At 41.4% G+C, this 14,052-nt stretch overlaps 1 protein-coding gene across 7 annotated transcripts in view; it reads left to right on the top strand.

Moving 5' to 3' along the window:
- Positions 1 to 14,052, top strand: part of NOL4 (nucleolar protein 4) — a 401,146-nt gene that overhangs the window by 230,882 nt on the left and 156,212 nt on the right. For all 7 annotated transcript variants that reach the window (XM_068237327.1, XM_068237326.1, XM_068237325.1 and 4 more), the window contains exons 3-4: positions 6,580 to 6,691; positions 8,820 to 8,932. In XM_068237327.1, coding sequence (XP_068093428.1) covers positions 6,580 to 6,691; positions 8,820 to 8,932 — 225 coding nt within the window. The remainder of the gene's footprint in view (positions 1 to 6,579; positions 6,692 to 8,819; positions 8,933 to 14,052) is intronic.

The raw sequence follows: 14,052 nt of genomic DNA, 5'->3' as shown, positions 1-14,052 counted from the left end.
TACATTGATTATTTTCATCAGCACTAGGCACTTTAGTTGTTATTGAGCTATTGCTCCTATATATGTATGCACGTTTTTGCACTTTATGACTTCTGCAAATGTAAATGTTGGCTTTTATACCCAATATAATTTTTGAGTAGTATTGGTCATTTTACAGGTCCAGCTATCTGTTGTTACATTTATATTGGTGCCCTTTTTTAACCCATAGTGTGACTCAGTATTTGATATACATCATTTTTAGTGCTGAGCTGACCTCTTTCACATGCTGGGTTGAGAGAAGCACACCATTTGAACATTATCATGTGTTACTGACCAGATTCTTTGCTGTGCCTGTTATCATCTGTGAGGCCCACCATATTATTGTCATTATTGGGGCTTTTTACAAGCATGGACACGGTCTGCTTTGTTTTTAGATGTTTTTAATCATTTTTTGGCTTTAATAAAGAGATATATTGCACTTCTCTGGTGTCCTGGTCCAATTTAGTGCTCATTGAGTATTTCTATATAGAGGGGTTGCTTTTCTTTGTTCTTGCGTATCAGTTCACACAGTCAGTCTGGAAATGATCCGTTGTGCGTGTTCCAGCAGTTTTAGGAATTTTCTGTAAGAGTTCAACCTCCCTACGTTATTCCTGACCCAGGCTGGGGGTGAAAAAACATACTGCGAGCTGTAATCCTGAACGTTAATCAGGGCAACCACCAGGCAGGCAGTATGCAGCTGAGCGGCACTTCATACTCACATCTCCGGGATCCATACTGTCTCCTCCATGTGCTCTGAGGCTCTCGATCCCATGCATGAGATTGCCGTCTGTCACGTGATGACAGAAGGCAATCTCACAATAGGAATAGAGTGAATCCCGGAGGATTGGAAGAAAAAATACAGCTCTGCATCCCAGGGAGGTGAGTTTTATACAGGGGCTGCCTGAACTAGTGCTGGGGGTTCCCCTGGATTTTGATTCGTTTTGCAATTTAGGGTCTAAAAGCAGAAAAAAATGCACCACTTTTAGCCCCTAAAATCCAGAAATAATCATACCGCCAAGGAAATGAATCCCTTCTACACAGAGGCTATTTATAATTTGTAGCTCATCAAACTTCAGGGGAGAACATTCCAATTCCTTTGATCAGCTAGATAGCATTGGTTAAAGGGTTGCCTTTAATTTAGGGTTGGAGCCTCTGATCAGGGTTCAGATCCCGGATCAAGTCAGTATATAAAACAGTACGGAGCAAGGCTCCCCAATGCTTCTGGCTGCCCTTAGAGAGCCCACTCTGAAGGGCTCTGAGTGCACCAGGAGAAAAGCATGATATAAATGTTATTTGTCTTGTCTATTTAAAAAGGCATTCAGTGCTCGGCTCCTTTTTAATATCACAACCTGGGATATTTTAGCCTCACTGACTACTTATGAAGTTAACTTTCTTTATTTTTATTGTGACTTTGACGCTCTATGCCATTGGAATTACTGATTGTTTTGACATACAGTTTTCACTGAAGGTATCCTCTGATTATGGATCTATGCAGTATTGTTATACTACACTTAGCATATTTTTACATTAGCAATACCTGTTAGTTTAGTGCAGATGCTCTGCTTAATAGTTGAGTCAATAGATGATTTGAAACATACAGCTGAACTGTTCTGATTATTTTGTCTTCTAAAAGAGAAGTAAGAAGTGAAACCTGAGTGGAAGTCATTGAAAGTCTGTACAACTGCCAAAGCTGCTGACCTGCCCAGCGAGGTATAATTTCCATCTGCCTGTGCAAATGTGCTGAAATAGCTGTGAAATTGCTGCCCCTTGTTAACCTGCTCACAGCTGTACTTCAGCTGCGTAGAGCAAGGAATTTCATAGCCAGCATTGTGCACTGTTACATCTAACAAGGCACAGTGTGGTCACACTAAAGTATGCCAATGTCTGTGTCTGCTCTTCTGATATCATTTGGTTCCAAGAAATTTTAATCCCTATAGTTCACACTAACTTGATGCTGTATGCTGCCGAACTGAGGCTGAATGTTTGGAAACTCATTTCCCATCATTCACTGCCAACGAAAAGCCAATGAGACTATTGATTTGCACAGTTAGCAATGTTCACACATCACCCAGCTGACATCACTGCTATTATTAAGTTAATGTCATTAGAGGATAATTTTGTACAATTACATTAGAGTAGAATGTTGTGTTCTGTGATAAATGAACATAGAGGTAGCTGTCTCTGTATGTAAAATTAGGCACCCTGAAATACGTAATGACTTTGTCCTGCCCGGCAGCCTTAAAGTGGGCTTGCAAAGTCCTCCTTGCACTTAAAAAAAACTGCCAATCGCACTTGTAATGGATGCAATATGTGCAAAACTGAAAATTGCAATCACATCACAATCACAATTTTCATTGTGTTAGGGCTCTTAAAGGGGACCTGAAGTGAAAATAAACTTATGATATAGTGATTTGTATGTGTAGTACAGCTAAGAAATAGAACATTAGTAGCACAGATCTGAGTCTAATATTGTTTATATCGACCTGGGTTCGAATATCGGCTCTGCCTGTTCAGTAAGCAACACCTATTCAGTTGGAGACCTTGAGAAAGACTCCCTAACACAGCTACTGCCTATAGAGCGCGTTCTAGTGGCTGCAGCTCTGGCACTTTGAGTCCGTCAGGAGAAAAGCGTGATATAAATGTTCTGTGTCTGTTTCCAGTACAGGAAGAGTTAAGAAACTTCAGTTGTTATCTATGCAAAAGAGCTACTCTGAGCTCCACGACCAATTTGGTCTCTGCTTTCTGGAGCACTAACACATCAAAGGAACACTCAAGAGTCAGATTGTACAGAGTGTGGCGTATACATTAATTGCAAATATTGGAGACTTATGCAATGTTTAAAAAAAAAAAAAAGGTATATGTATCGAAACATTAAAATATGAGATGATGAGATGATATTTTATTTGCTACTAATGTTCTATAAATTATCAGTACTATACATACAAATCATTCAAAAGTGTTTTTTTTTCACTTCAGTGTCACTTTAATGAATTTGCAACATGTCAGTCATTGATAATTCTTAGTCCTGCTGTATTCATTGCTGGGAGGCTTGTGATTTTTTATGAAAATTACATTACTTTAGAGCAAAAGTAAATAGAATGTGTATGGGCAAAAAAAGAGTAGGGAAACAAATTTGGTTTACACTATGCTGGGGTGCCTCTTGCCAGATGCCTGCCGGCACTTGCAGTGATGTGAGTACGCATTCCAAATCCTTGTAGCCATGCCATGCATGTGATAATTTTAAACTGCAGCATGCTGTCCGAATCAAGGCTGCATGGGATTTGGACAACAACCCTATTGATAAAAATGCTGCACATTCCACTCCAGTGGAAATAGGCCCTAAATTCAGCAGGTGAAACTCTACAAACTACGTGCCCCTACCAGAGCTAACATATGTTTAGGCGGGGCTCACACTTACCATTGCAAAAAACATTTTTTTCACATGCATTCATTCGTATTAAGATTTGCATTCCTTTGCACATTTTTATGCATGACTTTTCACCGCAGGTAATAAAACTCGCAATTTGCGTGTAATGTGAATTTATCCTGCAAGAAGTACTGTATATACTCGAGTATAAGTCTAGAAATGTAGGTCTGTTTCACTTCATAAAAGTATAAAGGACAACTTATACACAAGTCACAGGCAACACTGAGCACGCTGAGTAATGTGTGTTCTTATAGTGACATTCCCATTTGCAGCAATTTACCCAGTGGTAAGTGATACTTTTAGGAAAGGAAGTCCTGGCCACAACAATTAACAAGGAATGGGGAAGGGGGGGATACTGAGCTGCATAAATGGGAGTGAATTATTGCAGCACTTGGGGGCCAGGAGGAGTTATTGGCTCCATTTAAGGGACAGCAGGGGTTAATGACTGCAATACTGTATGCAGTGCAGTCATTAACCCCCCATTAACTTTGCTGGGTAGACTTATACATGAGTCAATAAAACATTCCAGCTTAAAAGGGTTGAATATTGGAGTCAACTTATACACAAGGTCGACTTGTACTCGAGTATACACGGGTAAGCTTTTTCCTGTGCATGCGAAAATGCAAAGCAGAAGTGCAATTCTCCATTGACTTTTGTTAGATATGCGGCAAACACATTATCACACATTGGCAAAACACACACATATTTGAATAAGCGTTAACCCTGCCTTTATTTTCTTTATCAAAGGTATTTAATACATGAGTTATACAAATATATTAAACAGAAATGAATTAAGATGTAATGGTGCCCTAGGCAAGGTAGTAGATTTGGGGCCCGTGTGTGATCCTTTGGTAGGCTGAAGTAAAGAGAAGTCAGAGAAGGAGGCAGGTGGGCCCCCTGATACCCACTAGGCCACAGGCACCTGCCTAGGTTGCCTAGTGGATAATCCTGCTCTAATATTAAGGATGACAGAGTGTGGAGAACAGCAGCAATACTTAGTCATGCAGGTCTTGCCTCTCATGAACATATTGTCCTTCACTCTTTACAAAGATTTACCTAGATGTCATTGTCTCTAGCAATTCTCTCACCAGAGATGCAGCCTGCAGTGTAGTCCTGTTCTAGCAGCACAACACAGGGCTGCCTATTACACGCTGATCTACAATGTGACCTATGTGGCAAACACACAGCTGAGGTAGACAAAACAGGTTTCATCATTTACTTGCATGTAGAATGTAGCTGTAGTTTGCATTGACCTCAAAGGGAATTTAATGGTTAAATTATACAAATGTTATGTGCATGCTTGTTTCTAGAACACAGCCTTGACCTGAATTGAGAGCACCTTAACAAATACACCATGCCTCATTCAAAAGAAATTCCAGAAGACTTGAGAAAGAAAGAATACTTTTTATTGTTACCTATTTCTGTTAGGAATATGTTAGTGCTCTTGCCTTGCACCTCTAGTGTCCTGTGTTGTCCTTGATTTTGTTTGGTAACTTACCGTATTTATACTCCCACAACTCAAAAACATATATGTAAGATAATTGGATGCCTTCCAAAGTTGGCCCTAGAGTAGAGATAGATTGTGTGAGTAGTGGCAATCATTGAACTCTGCAAAGCATTGTATGTAATGTATGTGTTATATAAATACAACATAATGGGACTTTTTTATGATGACGCTTAGATGACTAATGTCCACAAGACACTTTCACTGACTCTCAAGCAGATTTTCAAAAATCAGAAAAGTGTCTTTGGTACACTGTGTGGTTCTGAGTGTCCATTGGCTGTGCATTGTGGGAGGCTTACCCAGAGGCTACATAGGTAGTAATTGAATGTCACAGATATTCTAACAAAAAAGCTATGTGAATTCAGAAAAAGTGTACATCTGGTTACTTGGAGCTATAAACTAAGGTACTTATGTATCAGGCTAATAAGCTTTTATGGGCTACCTAATTTTTTTTCCCTTTTCTTGTAGCGATTATGCATGAGCATGTTGTGATGCTGTTTAAACACATTTTTAGTTCACTATATATTTGGTGTGTCAGCATACAAAGAGGTGTAGGTAAGAGACTGGGAGGCTTGCTTACTAAGCTGAGGGGATGCAGTTTGCATTCCCTTTGGGTTTTGAGTGTCTGGTGCATGCTTCCATCCGGGTGAGTGGGAGTGGGCATGATGTGCAGGAACCATGATCTCATGTTAACAGATGACAATCCACTCCACCCCACTCTATGCAGAAGATTACCCATAACCCCCCCCCCCCCCCCCCCCCAATTCTTACTGCAGTAAACCCAGAAGGACCAGGACAAATACTTACTAAATCAGTAGTTTACTGTATCAGAATATGGCATACATTGTAAATTTATACAGATACATTTGCTGGGACCTGATGGCTGAGTTTACTATATCCAGAGGTTTACTGTATCAGAGCCCCCTTCTGCCGAGGCTTCAAACAAGGCGATGGGCCTCTCATTTTTAGCTCCGGTAGGTTAGGCTTTGCTGCTCCCTCCTTTGCAAGATAGCTTCACAATGTTAAGAGCCATGTGGTCTGGTGTAGCTCATGGAGTGGAGCCCCACGCTAGCCAGCTCTACTTCCTCAGCAATCCCACCCTCTATGGGGTAGAAGAGGTTAATGAGCAAACACAGTAACAAACACAGTAACATCCTTGTATATATTAATGTGCAGACACAGCAGCCTCACCAGCTATTCAGACTGGCAAGCACTGCAGCAATCGCTGGCAGGACTGGGATGGCCACAAGCCACTACGTGAAACCTCAATGTGCCGTCACAGGCCGTGTACATTTGGTGCATTTGTGTGACATTTTTTATTTAGTAAGTTTGGGGATGCTCTTTTTTTATTAGCAACTGCCAATTCACATTTTTTATTTTAATTATGCTCAAAACTTCAGTAAAAATAGTGGGACAAAAGCCTTGCAACATTCTGGCCTTCATCGCTACCATGTTCCCATGATCTACTTTATGGAATTTGATTTGTATGTCCGATTCTGCAGTAGAGGTTGGCATGCTATAGGAATGTCCTGTGTAGCAGGTATAAGGTAAATAATACAGGACATTGCTGTTAAATAGAACATAGATGACGAGACTTCTCTCTTTAAATGTTTTTCTGCTTTTTTTCCAGATATCGGAGACCTACGCCTTCCTACCTAGAGAAGCGGTGACAAGATTCCTAATGAGCTGCTCAGAGTGTCAGAAAAGAATGCACTTAAATCCAGATGGAGCTGAACACAAAGGTACAGTAAGTCAAGGGTTCCAAGTAAAGCAAAGATTCCCCCCCTCCACCCCCCCACCCCTGCTAGACAGGAGGGCTGCAGCTACACACAGAGGCCATTCATTGGAATAGTATACTAGGAATCAATATCATTACATAGTCAATTGGTTTCACAAGTAAAAAAAAAGACACATCCAACAAATTCAGCCTTTCCCAATTTAAGCTTGATACAGAGGAATGAAAAACAAATATGTGAATTTGTGGCCAATATTCCTTCCTTAGAGATAGACTATGTCTTGATTCCTATTGGTATGTCCTACTTTAGGGCATTTCATATTTTATCCACTGTTAGCATAAATAACTTTGTTGTTAGCTATTAATGTGCCCATACACAATGTGACATTCCTTGGCACAATGTGACATTCCTTCGATCACTGTGACATGCTGTCCGATCCTAATTTTGGTCAATAGCTAGCAGAAATCAACCGACATTATTAACCGGACAGGCTTTTTGGTACTTGCATATTATACTGTCTGAATAGTTTGGCAGTTCCTTGTTTAAGTTCTGTTTGCTCCACTACCAAGATTTAACCCTTTTTGAAAAGCTGAAAGTCCTGGCTTTCAATTACACCAGGTCCTGTGTCAGTGCAATGCTCTGTTGCCAAGATAAAGGGATTTGAAAGAGGGGTGTCACCTGCATCTTGAGAGGTGAAGAGGGTGTATAGCTGGGCTGCTCCTTCGTCTTAACATAGTCTCCAGAAACACACAGAGAGAGGTCAGGAGGGTGTATAGCTTGTCTGCTCCTTCGTCTTCTGTAATGAGACTCCTGCGACAGAAGACGACCTCCCGGGGGTGCTGCTGATCATCAATGTTGGGCTTGTCCGGTACTTATGTAATCACACTTTGTGCATCCAAGATGCAGGGGACACCCCTCCTTCAAAACCCTTTACCTTGGCAACGGAGCATTACACTGACACCGGACCTGGTGTAATGGAAAGCCAGGACTTTCAGCTTTTCAAAAAGGGTTAAATCTTGGTAGTGGAGCAAACAAAACTTAAACAAGGAACTGCCAAACTCTTCAGACGGTGTAATACGTAAGTACCGGCCTTTTTTTTGCTGGTCAGTCATGGGCGCAGCGAGGATGTGGTGGTATCTATGCAGTGGGACCGAGAGTCGGTAACATGCGCCCCCCCATGCCAATGCTGCTGTCCCTGGGGTCCTATGCAGACTATTAGCACAGTGAAGCCCTCTCTCTCACCTCTGCAGCTTGAGCTCTGTTCCACTGTGCTGCCATCTTCTCCCAGTGCCCGTAGTGATATGGCGGCATATACACATTCACATACGCTGGCTTTACAACTGAGCAGAATTGTACATTGTTAGCTTCAAATGCGTCTACATGAAAAGCTGAGTAGTTTTGATTTCTGTGAAAAAGTTTGTCAACTGCATTCCTTTTTAAGGAATACCAGTTGCTTGGTTGTCTTGCAAATTCCCTGGCTTTAGTTGCTTCACTGTTACAGGCATGCTGCTAGTGCAGGGCTGGGCAAAGTACAGCCCCAGTCCTCAGGCATTATATAAGGCAGCCTGCCGCTAGCGGGCAGGAATCTTCTCCCTCCATCCTCTTCCTCCTACCATTCATTTAAAGTTGCGTGTAGCACGCAACAACACAAAGATCTAACCCAATCACTTGTTCCAGTGGCGATCTCCATGGCAACGCAGTGTCATGTGACATGCTGGCATTACGGGTTAATGTGTCACTTGACACCACCATGGAGATCACCACTAGAACAAGCAATTGGGTGAGTTAAACCCAATTGCCCTCTGTCTGGAGGGAGGTGGGAGCGAGAGAGGGAGAGAAAGTTGCAGTGAGCTAGTGGAACCAGACTAGCGATACAGCTGTGGACTCTTGTGAAGCGCTATTGAACTTGTCTGCTCTATATAAACACACAATACTAATTGTCATGCTTATTTATCCTGGGGCAGAGACTCAGAACGTTTTAGAGGCAGAAGATCACAAAAAATATGCAGCATTTTACATGGGAATAAAGAAGGCCTCCATGTGGCTCTTTCTACATGTTTCCTTTAATGCAGATAGATTATCATAGGAAAATTAATAAATCACACAAATTAACCTCCTTCTTTCCTCCTTACAGATAATGGGAAGCCACCCACACTGGTGACAAGTATGATCGACTATAACATGCCAATAACCATGGCTTACATGAAGCACATGAAACTCCAGCTCTTAAATTCGCAGCAGGATGAGGTAATGCTTGCTACAGAGTGTGTGGGAAAAAAACAAATGTAACACTTTATTTAAAATACTCCTTTATTACACTTAGATTAACTAAAACAGTAAAAGTCAAAGATGACTTAAGTGGCCACTAAAAATAATAAAGTTACATTAAAACCAAGCACACCATTGTTTTTCTTGTGAAATTCCCAATAAGTTTGATGCCTCTTCCTATTGAAAGAACAAAAGTTAGATTCACAATGGGCGACCTAAAATTGGCCACCACGGTCACCACCCATCTTAAAAATGCAGTATAAATTACTTGTTGTCTCCTATGTTCATGTCACTTACATTAGGCAGTAAAAATATCAAAGATCTGACAGGTTGTAGGCCTCGTTCACATCGGTGCCGTTTCTGAGCGCTTTTCACAGCGCACTGGCCTGCGCGTTCAGCAAGATATTGATTTTCCCATGTAATTAAATGTAGCTGGTTCACATCTACGCGCTGTGCAGCGTTACAAAAATGTAGACTTGCAGGCATTTGTGTGCGTTGAGCTGTAAAGTGCACATGAATGCAAGTGAATGGGTGCGCTTTTTAAGAGCATAGAAGTGCGTATAAGCGCATAGAAGCGCATGCGTTTTTTACCCCTATATGGAAAAAAAATACATTTACATAGAAAAACAAAGCTTTATTGACAACTGCTACTGCTACATTAAGCAAAACGTGCCTTAAAGAAGCGCAACACACAGAAGCGCGCACTGAAGCACGCAGAAGTGCATGCGTTTTTTGCCACGCGCTTTCACACGTTTCTCAGCGCAGCAGATGTGAACGAGGCGTATGAGTAGTCCATATCTTCCTGGGGAATTCTCAGTTTCTCCTTTGTTTACTAAAACACAGTATGGTAAAGACCTATATAAGGATGTGGACCAGCCTCCCAACTCATTTGCACAATATTTTGGCAGCTGGACTGATCAATTGCCCTTTAGTAGGTGCTTTTGAAAATAAAAAAAAACCCCGTGAATCCCCCCATGACAGGGGGTCAGACAGATTTAATGCCAAGCTACAGGAGCATAGATGAAAAGAAATTTATAGTGAATTTAAATCTTGGAGAAATTCACTTCTTCCACATATGTGTACACATGGATTTTACATTTTACACTTTTTTGCAATAGTGGTCCTTTCATTCTCGTTTAACAAACTAATTTATATTTAGAGGACTATATTCAAATGTGAATCTAAGAGGATAAAAACACCTTTGAAAATAAAGAATGCCTTTATAGAGTGCTGCGTGTCTCTGATAGCTTTTTGCAAACGTTTCTGAGTGTTTAGTAGAGACAGTTGTTGATTCTTATTGGAGTTTAAACCTGGAACACCTACTGTATTGACTGTTAGTGCATCAAGTAAAATGGTGAATGAAATGGCATGACACACTTATATCTGGCCTGTCAAGGTGTCAGCATGGATCAGCTTGAGCAACAGCTTCCTGAACTGAGAGGCTTGCTCAACACAAGTCATCCATCAGGACCAATAACAGTGGCTGATGTGCTGTACACATCCACTAAAGGGATGCTGCTGCTGTGTGCATGTTACCTACCTTTATACACATGCTGGGTAATTTATGTATTCATTAAATGAAACATCTTTTAATCTGATACAGTCTTCCTATGAGATTAAAAAGGGAGGATGAAAATGGTAATTAATTATTTAGTTACATGACATGCAAATAGCCATGTTACTTGTATACAAGCCATTTAGAGGCTGAGTTGTCCAGACAGGTGCACAGAAAACTGAATTTAAAGTGGTGACGTTTGTTAGAGCGACCAATCAGGATACTTGTGCAATACAGTATATATCCATGTACTTACCGATTCCTTGCTTCAACTGCACTACCACTGCTTTTGCATTAACTCCATGCTTGCTATGTTAACTACCGGTAATCTTGCTTGCCGACTCTTCTTTGATCATGCTATATGGTGTGTTCATTGCTGTAATGGTGGGACACATGGTGATGTCCAGTGTTGCATGTTGGTGAAGGAGTATGCCAGCGCTGTTGAATGCCATTTTTGATTATCACCATGTTGATTTTAGAGTTGCACTAATTTTTTGATTTTTTTATCCACCCATTTAATGAATTTACTTTTTTACACTGTATTTTGACAATACATATATTGTTTATAGCCAGTAGCGTGCCTCCCAACCAGTCAGTGAAATTGGTCAGATTACTATATATTTTTGTCCAGGCCTCATTTCCCCTTTATGCACTAAGCCTCAACCATGCCCATCAGTACATAAAAGAAAAAAAAAGCAAGCAAAGGTTAGGGCTTGACCTTTTGGGGTTGTCCTATTTTTTTGTTGGGATAGCAGCAGAACATATACTATAGGAAGGCACAATGTTCTGGGCCACCCTTCCTCACAGCCTAGCCTTCTACATTACAATATATGTAACTCCAAACCATGCTGTGCTCTGTTCTGCCATCACTGCTCCAGCATCATTACATGATGCACATTCACTCATCCCAGATCCGGTGCTCATTGTGTCATCCAAGATCATTTCCCTTGAGACACAGCGATGGTTGTATATCTTATCAAATATCCTTCCTTGTGGTCTGACCTATGTTGGCCAGAACTCAAGGAAGGTCACGGTTTAGATTAACAAACATAAAAGTAACAGTTTGTTGAGCAATTTAATGCATGGGTCTGTGAGCAGAGGTCAGTCAAAGGAATCACACTTGCATGGCATTTTGTTTGAGGCTGGTCACAATGTTACATTTGGTGGTGTGTGTTGGAGGGAATTTAAAGATGGCCTTAATACTGGTCGATGTGGCCAACAGAGAGAGCCCTCTTAGGTCATAAAATGATAAGGGAGGAATCTATCTGATCGAATACCTCCACACACCCAGTATGAAATCTCTTGAAAATCTGTGGAGCTGCAGGCTGCGCAGAGTGTAGGCAGTGGAGCTTACACTCACCTGTCCGCTGTTGCATGTCTTCTCTCCAGAGCCCCCTATACTGTGCATTGTTGAGAATTGAACGCCACTGATGCTGCACTTCTGACTTGCTGTCGATCAATCAATATCTTCCAGCTGGCATGATCTACCAATTCAATTGATTTTGCACAAAATTCTATCAATAAGGCATAGTTTGTGGCATGCATTTCAAATGATCGGAACCAGCCAGATATCGATGGAGACCAGTGTATGGCCACCTTAAAAGAAACCAGAGACGAGGAAAAGAAAACGTTTTATACATACCTGGGGCTTCCTCCTGCTCCATGTGCACGGATCGCTCCCATTCCGCTGTCCTCAGTCTCCTCTGTCTTCTGTACCGGGTCCCGTTACTTCCTCCAGTCACGGGCCAGTCTGGCGTAAGTGAAGTGCGCCATTTATGTATCTCCAGCAGCTGCCATAGAGATACATGGAGGACGCACTTCTCTTGCGCAGACTGTCAGCGACTGGAGGAAGTTATGGGACTTGGTACTGGGGCTGCAGACATTGGAGGACTGTTGCGTGGGAACGATCAGGGTGCATGGGGCTGGAGGAAGCCCCAGGTATGTATAAAACTTTTTCTTTTCCTCCTCTCGGGTACACTTTAAAGCAGATATCCAGCTTGTAAATGAAAATCCAGCAGTCCTGTAAAAGAAAGTTATAGTTACCTGAGCTGTCTTCTCCCTCAAAGCCACCCTGACGACTCCAAATCACCGACTTCCGGAGCATGGTGCCGTCCCGCCCACCTACCCGGAGAAAAACGCCAGTCTGTTTACTCCATCGACTGGCGGTTTTTTTTGGTGGGGGGGGGTGGAGTCATGCGCTGGAAGTCGGATAATTAGGGATCTTTGGGACGGCTTAGAGGGAAAAGACAGTGCAGGTAACATTTTACAGGAGGACTTCTGGATTTTCAGTTACAAACTGTAAGTATGAGAGGAAAGTGAGTGTGTGACTTGTCTATTAGGGAAAGAAACATGATGGATTAACATGCTGGGAATGCTAAGGCCTAACATGTTGAACAGTTAATTTAATCTGAAAGTGGATGTGCCTGCCTTTTATGCTAGGTACACACCATACAATTTTGTGTTAGATAGATGGTTTGATAGATAATTTCCGACATGTCCAATCTTTTCAATCGTTCTGATCGATTTCTCATAGAAGTGAATGGAAATAGATAAGAAAAGATAACAGAATCTAATCGGAAAAACGAATGTATGTATGTGAATGGTTTGTTACTCAGAAGGCTGCTGGATTGGAGGGTGTGTTGGTTAACCTTATTTGCACTGGTGAGTCCCTTTTAGTAAAAACAATAATAATAGTAGTACACACACCAGAAGAAAAGAAGTTTTACTAATTACCTACATCATGATGAAAGTTTTGGGACTGTGGTTTAATTTGTTAGAAGCACAGGATTAGCTGGACACCCAGGTTATTGGCATTCTTTAAAAAGAAACAAATGCATACCTCCCAACTTTCTGAAGTAAGAAAAAGCGACACCTACTCCACTGTTAACCTCTAGATATGCCCCTGCCACACCCCTAGTCCCGTCTACCACTAAGAATTCATAAGCAAAAAAAAACAAGTTTTTATAATTCAAACCGACTGGTCCTTTTTATCATCATGCGTTTTCATTCATATTAACATTTGAAAATAAGAAATATCAGTTTAAAGGGATGGTAATAAAGTTTACCAGTAAACACATTTTCAATAGAAAAATACATATACAGTATTTTCCTAGAGCGTTACATCAGTCCTGAAAGAGTGACAAATGAGGAAGAAAGAGGGACAGAGGGATTTAGCTCCCAAAGAGGAACTGTCGCTCCAAAAAAGGGACAGTAGGGAGCAGTTGCAACTGAAACAGACTTTACATGTAAGCCCTCAGTAAAGAAATATACTTCTTAGGCAGAATAGATATATACAGATAGACAGACCTCTCGCTGATAGTGAATGGGGATTAGAATTCTGCTCTTCATCATCCCCATTGCCAGATGCTGAACTCACCACAGCAAAGTTTTATAAGCTGCTGATAAAACATTGGCAAGTAAGGAACAATAAGCAATGCCTACTGCTTGGGAGATAATTCTTGGCAGATTCTTACACACTGCAAGATTAAACCAGCTGTTCTTCATAAGAAAACTCTCAGTGGCTTCAAATTCTAAACAAGCAGCT

Source organism: Hyperolius riggenbachi, chromosome 5, assembly GCF_040937935.1.
Source record: "Hyperolius riggenbachi isolate aHypRig1 chromosome 5, aHypRig1.pri, whole genome shotgun sequence".
NCBI lineage: Eukaryota > Metazoa > Chordata > Amphibia > Anura > Hyperoliidae > Hyperolius > Hyperolius riggenbachi.
The sequence above is the reverse complement of the archived record's forward strand: the minus strand, read 5'-3'. Positions and strand labels throughout refer to the sequence as shown.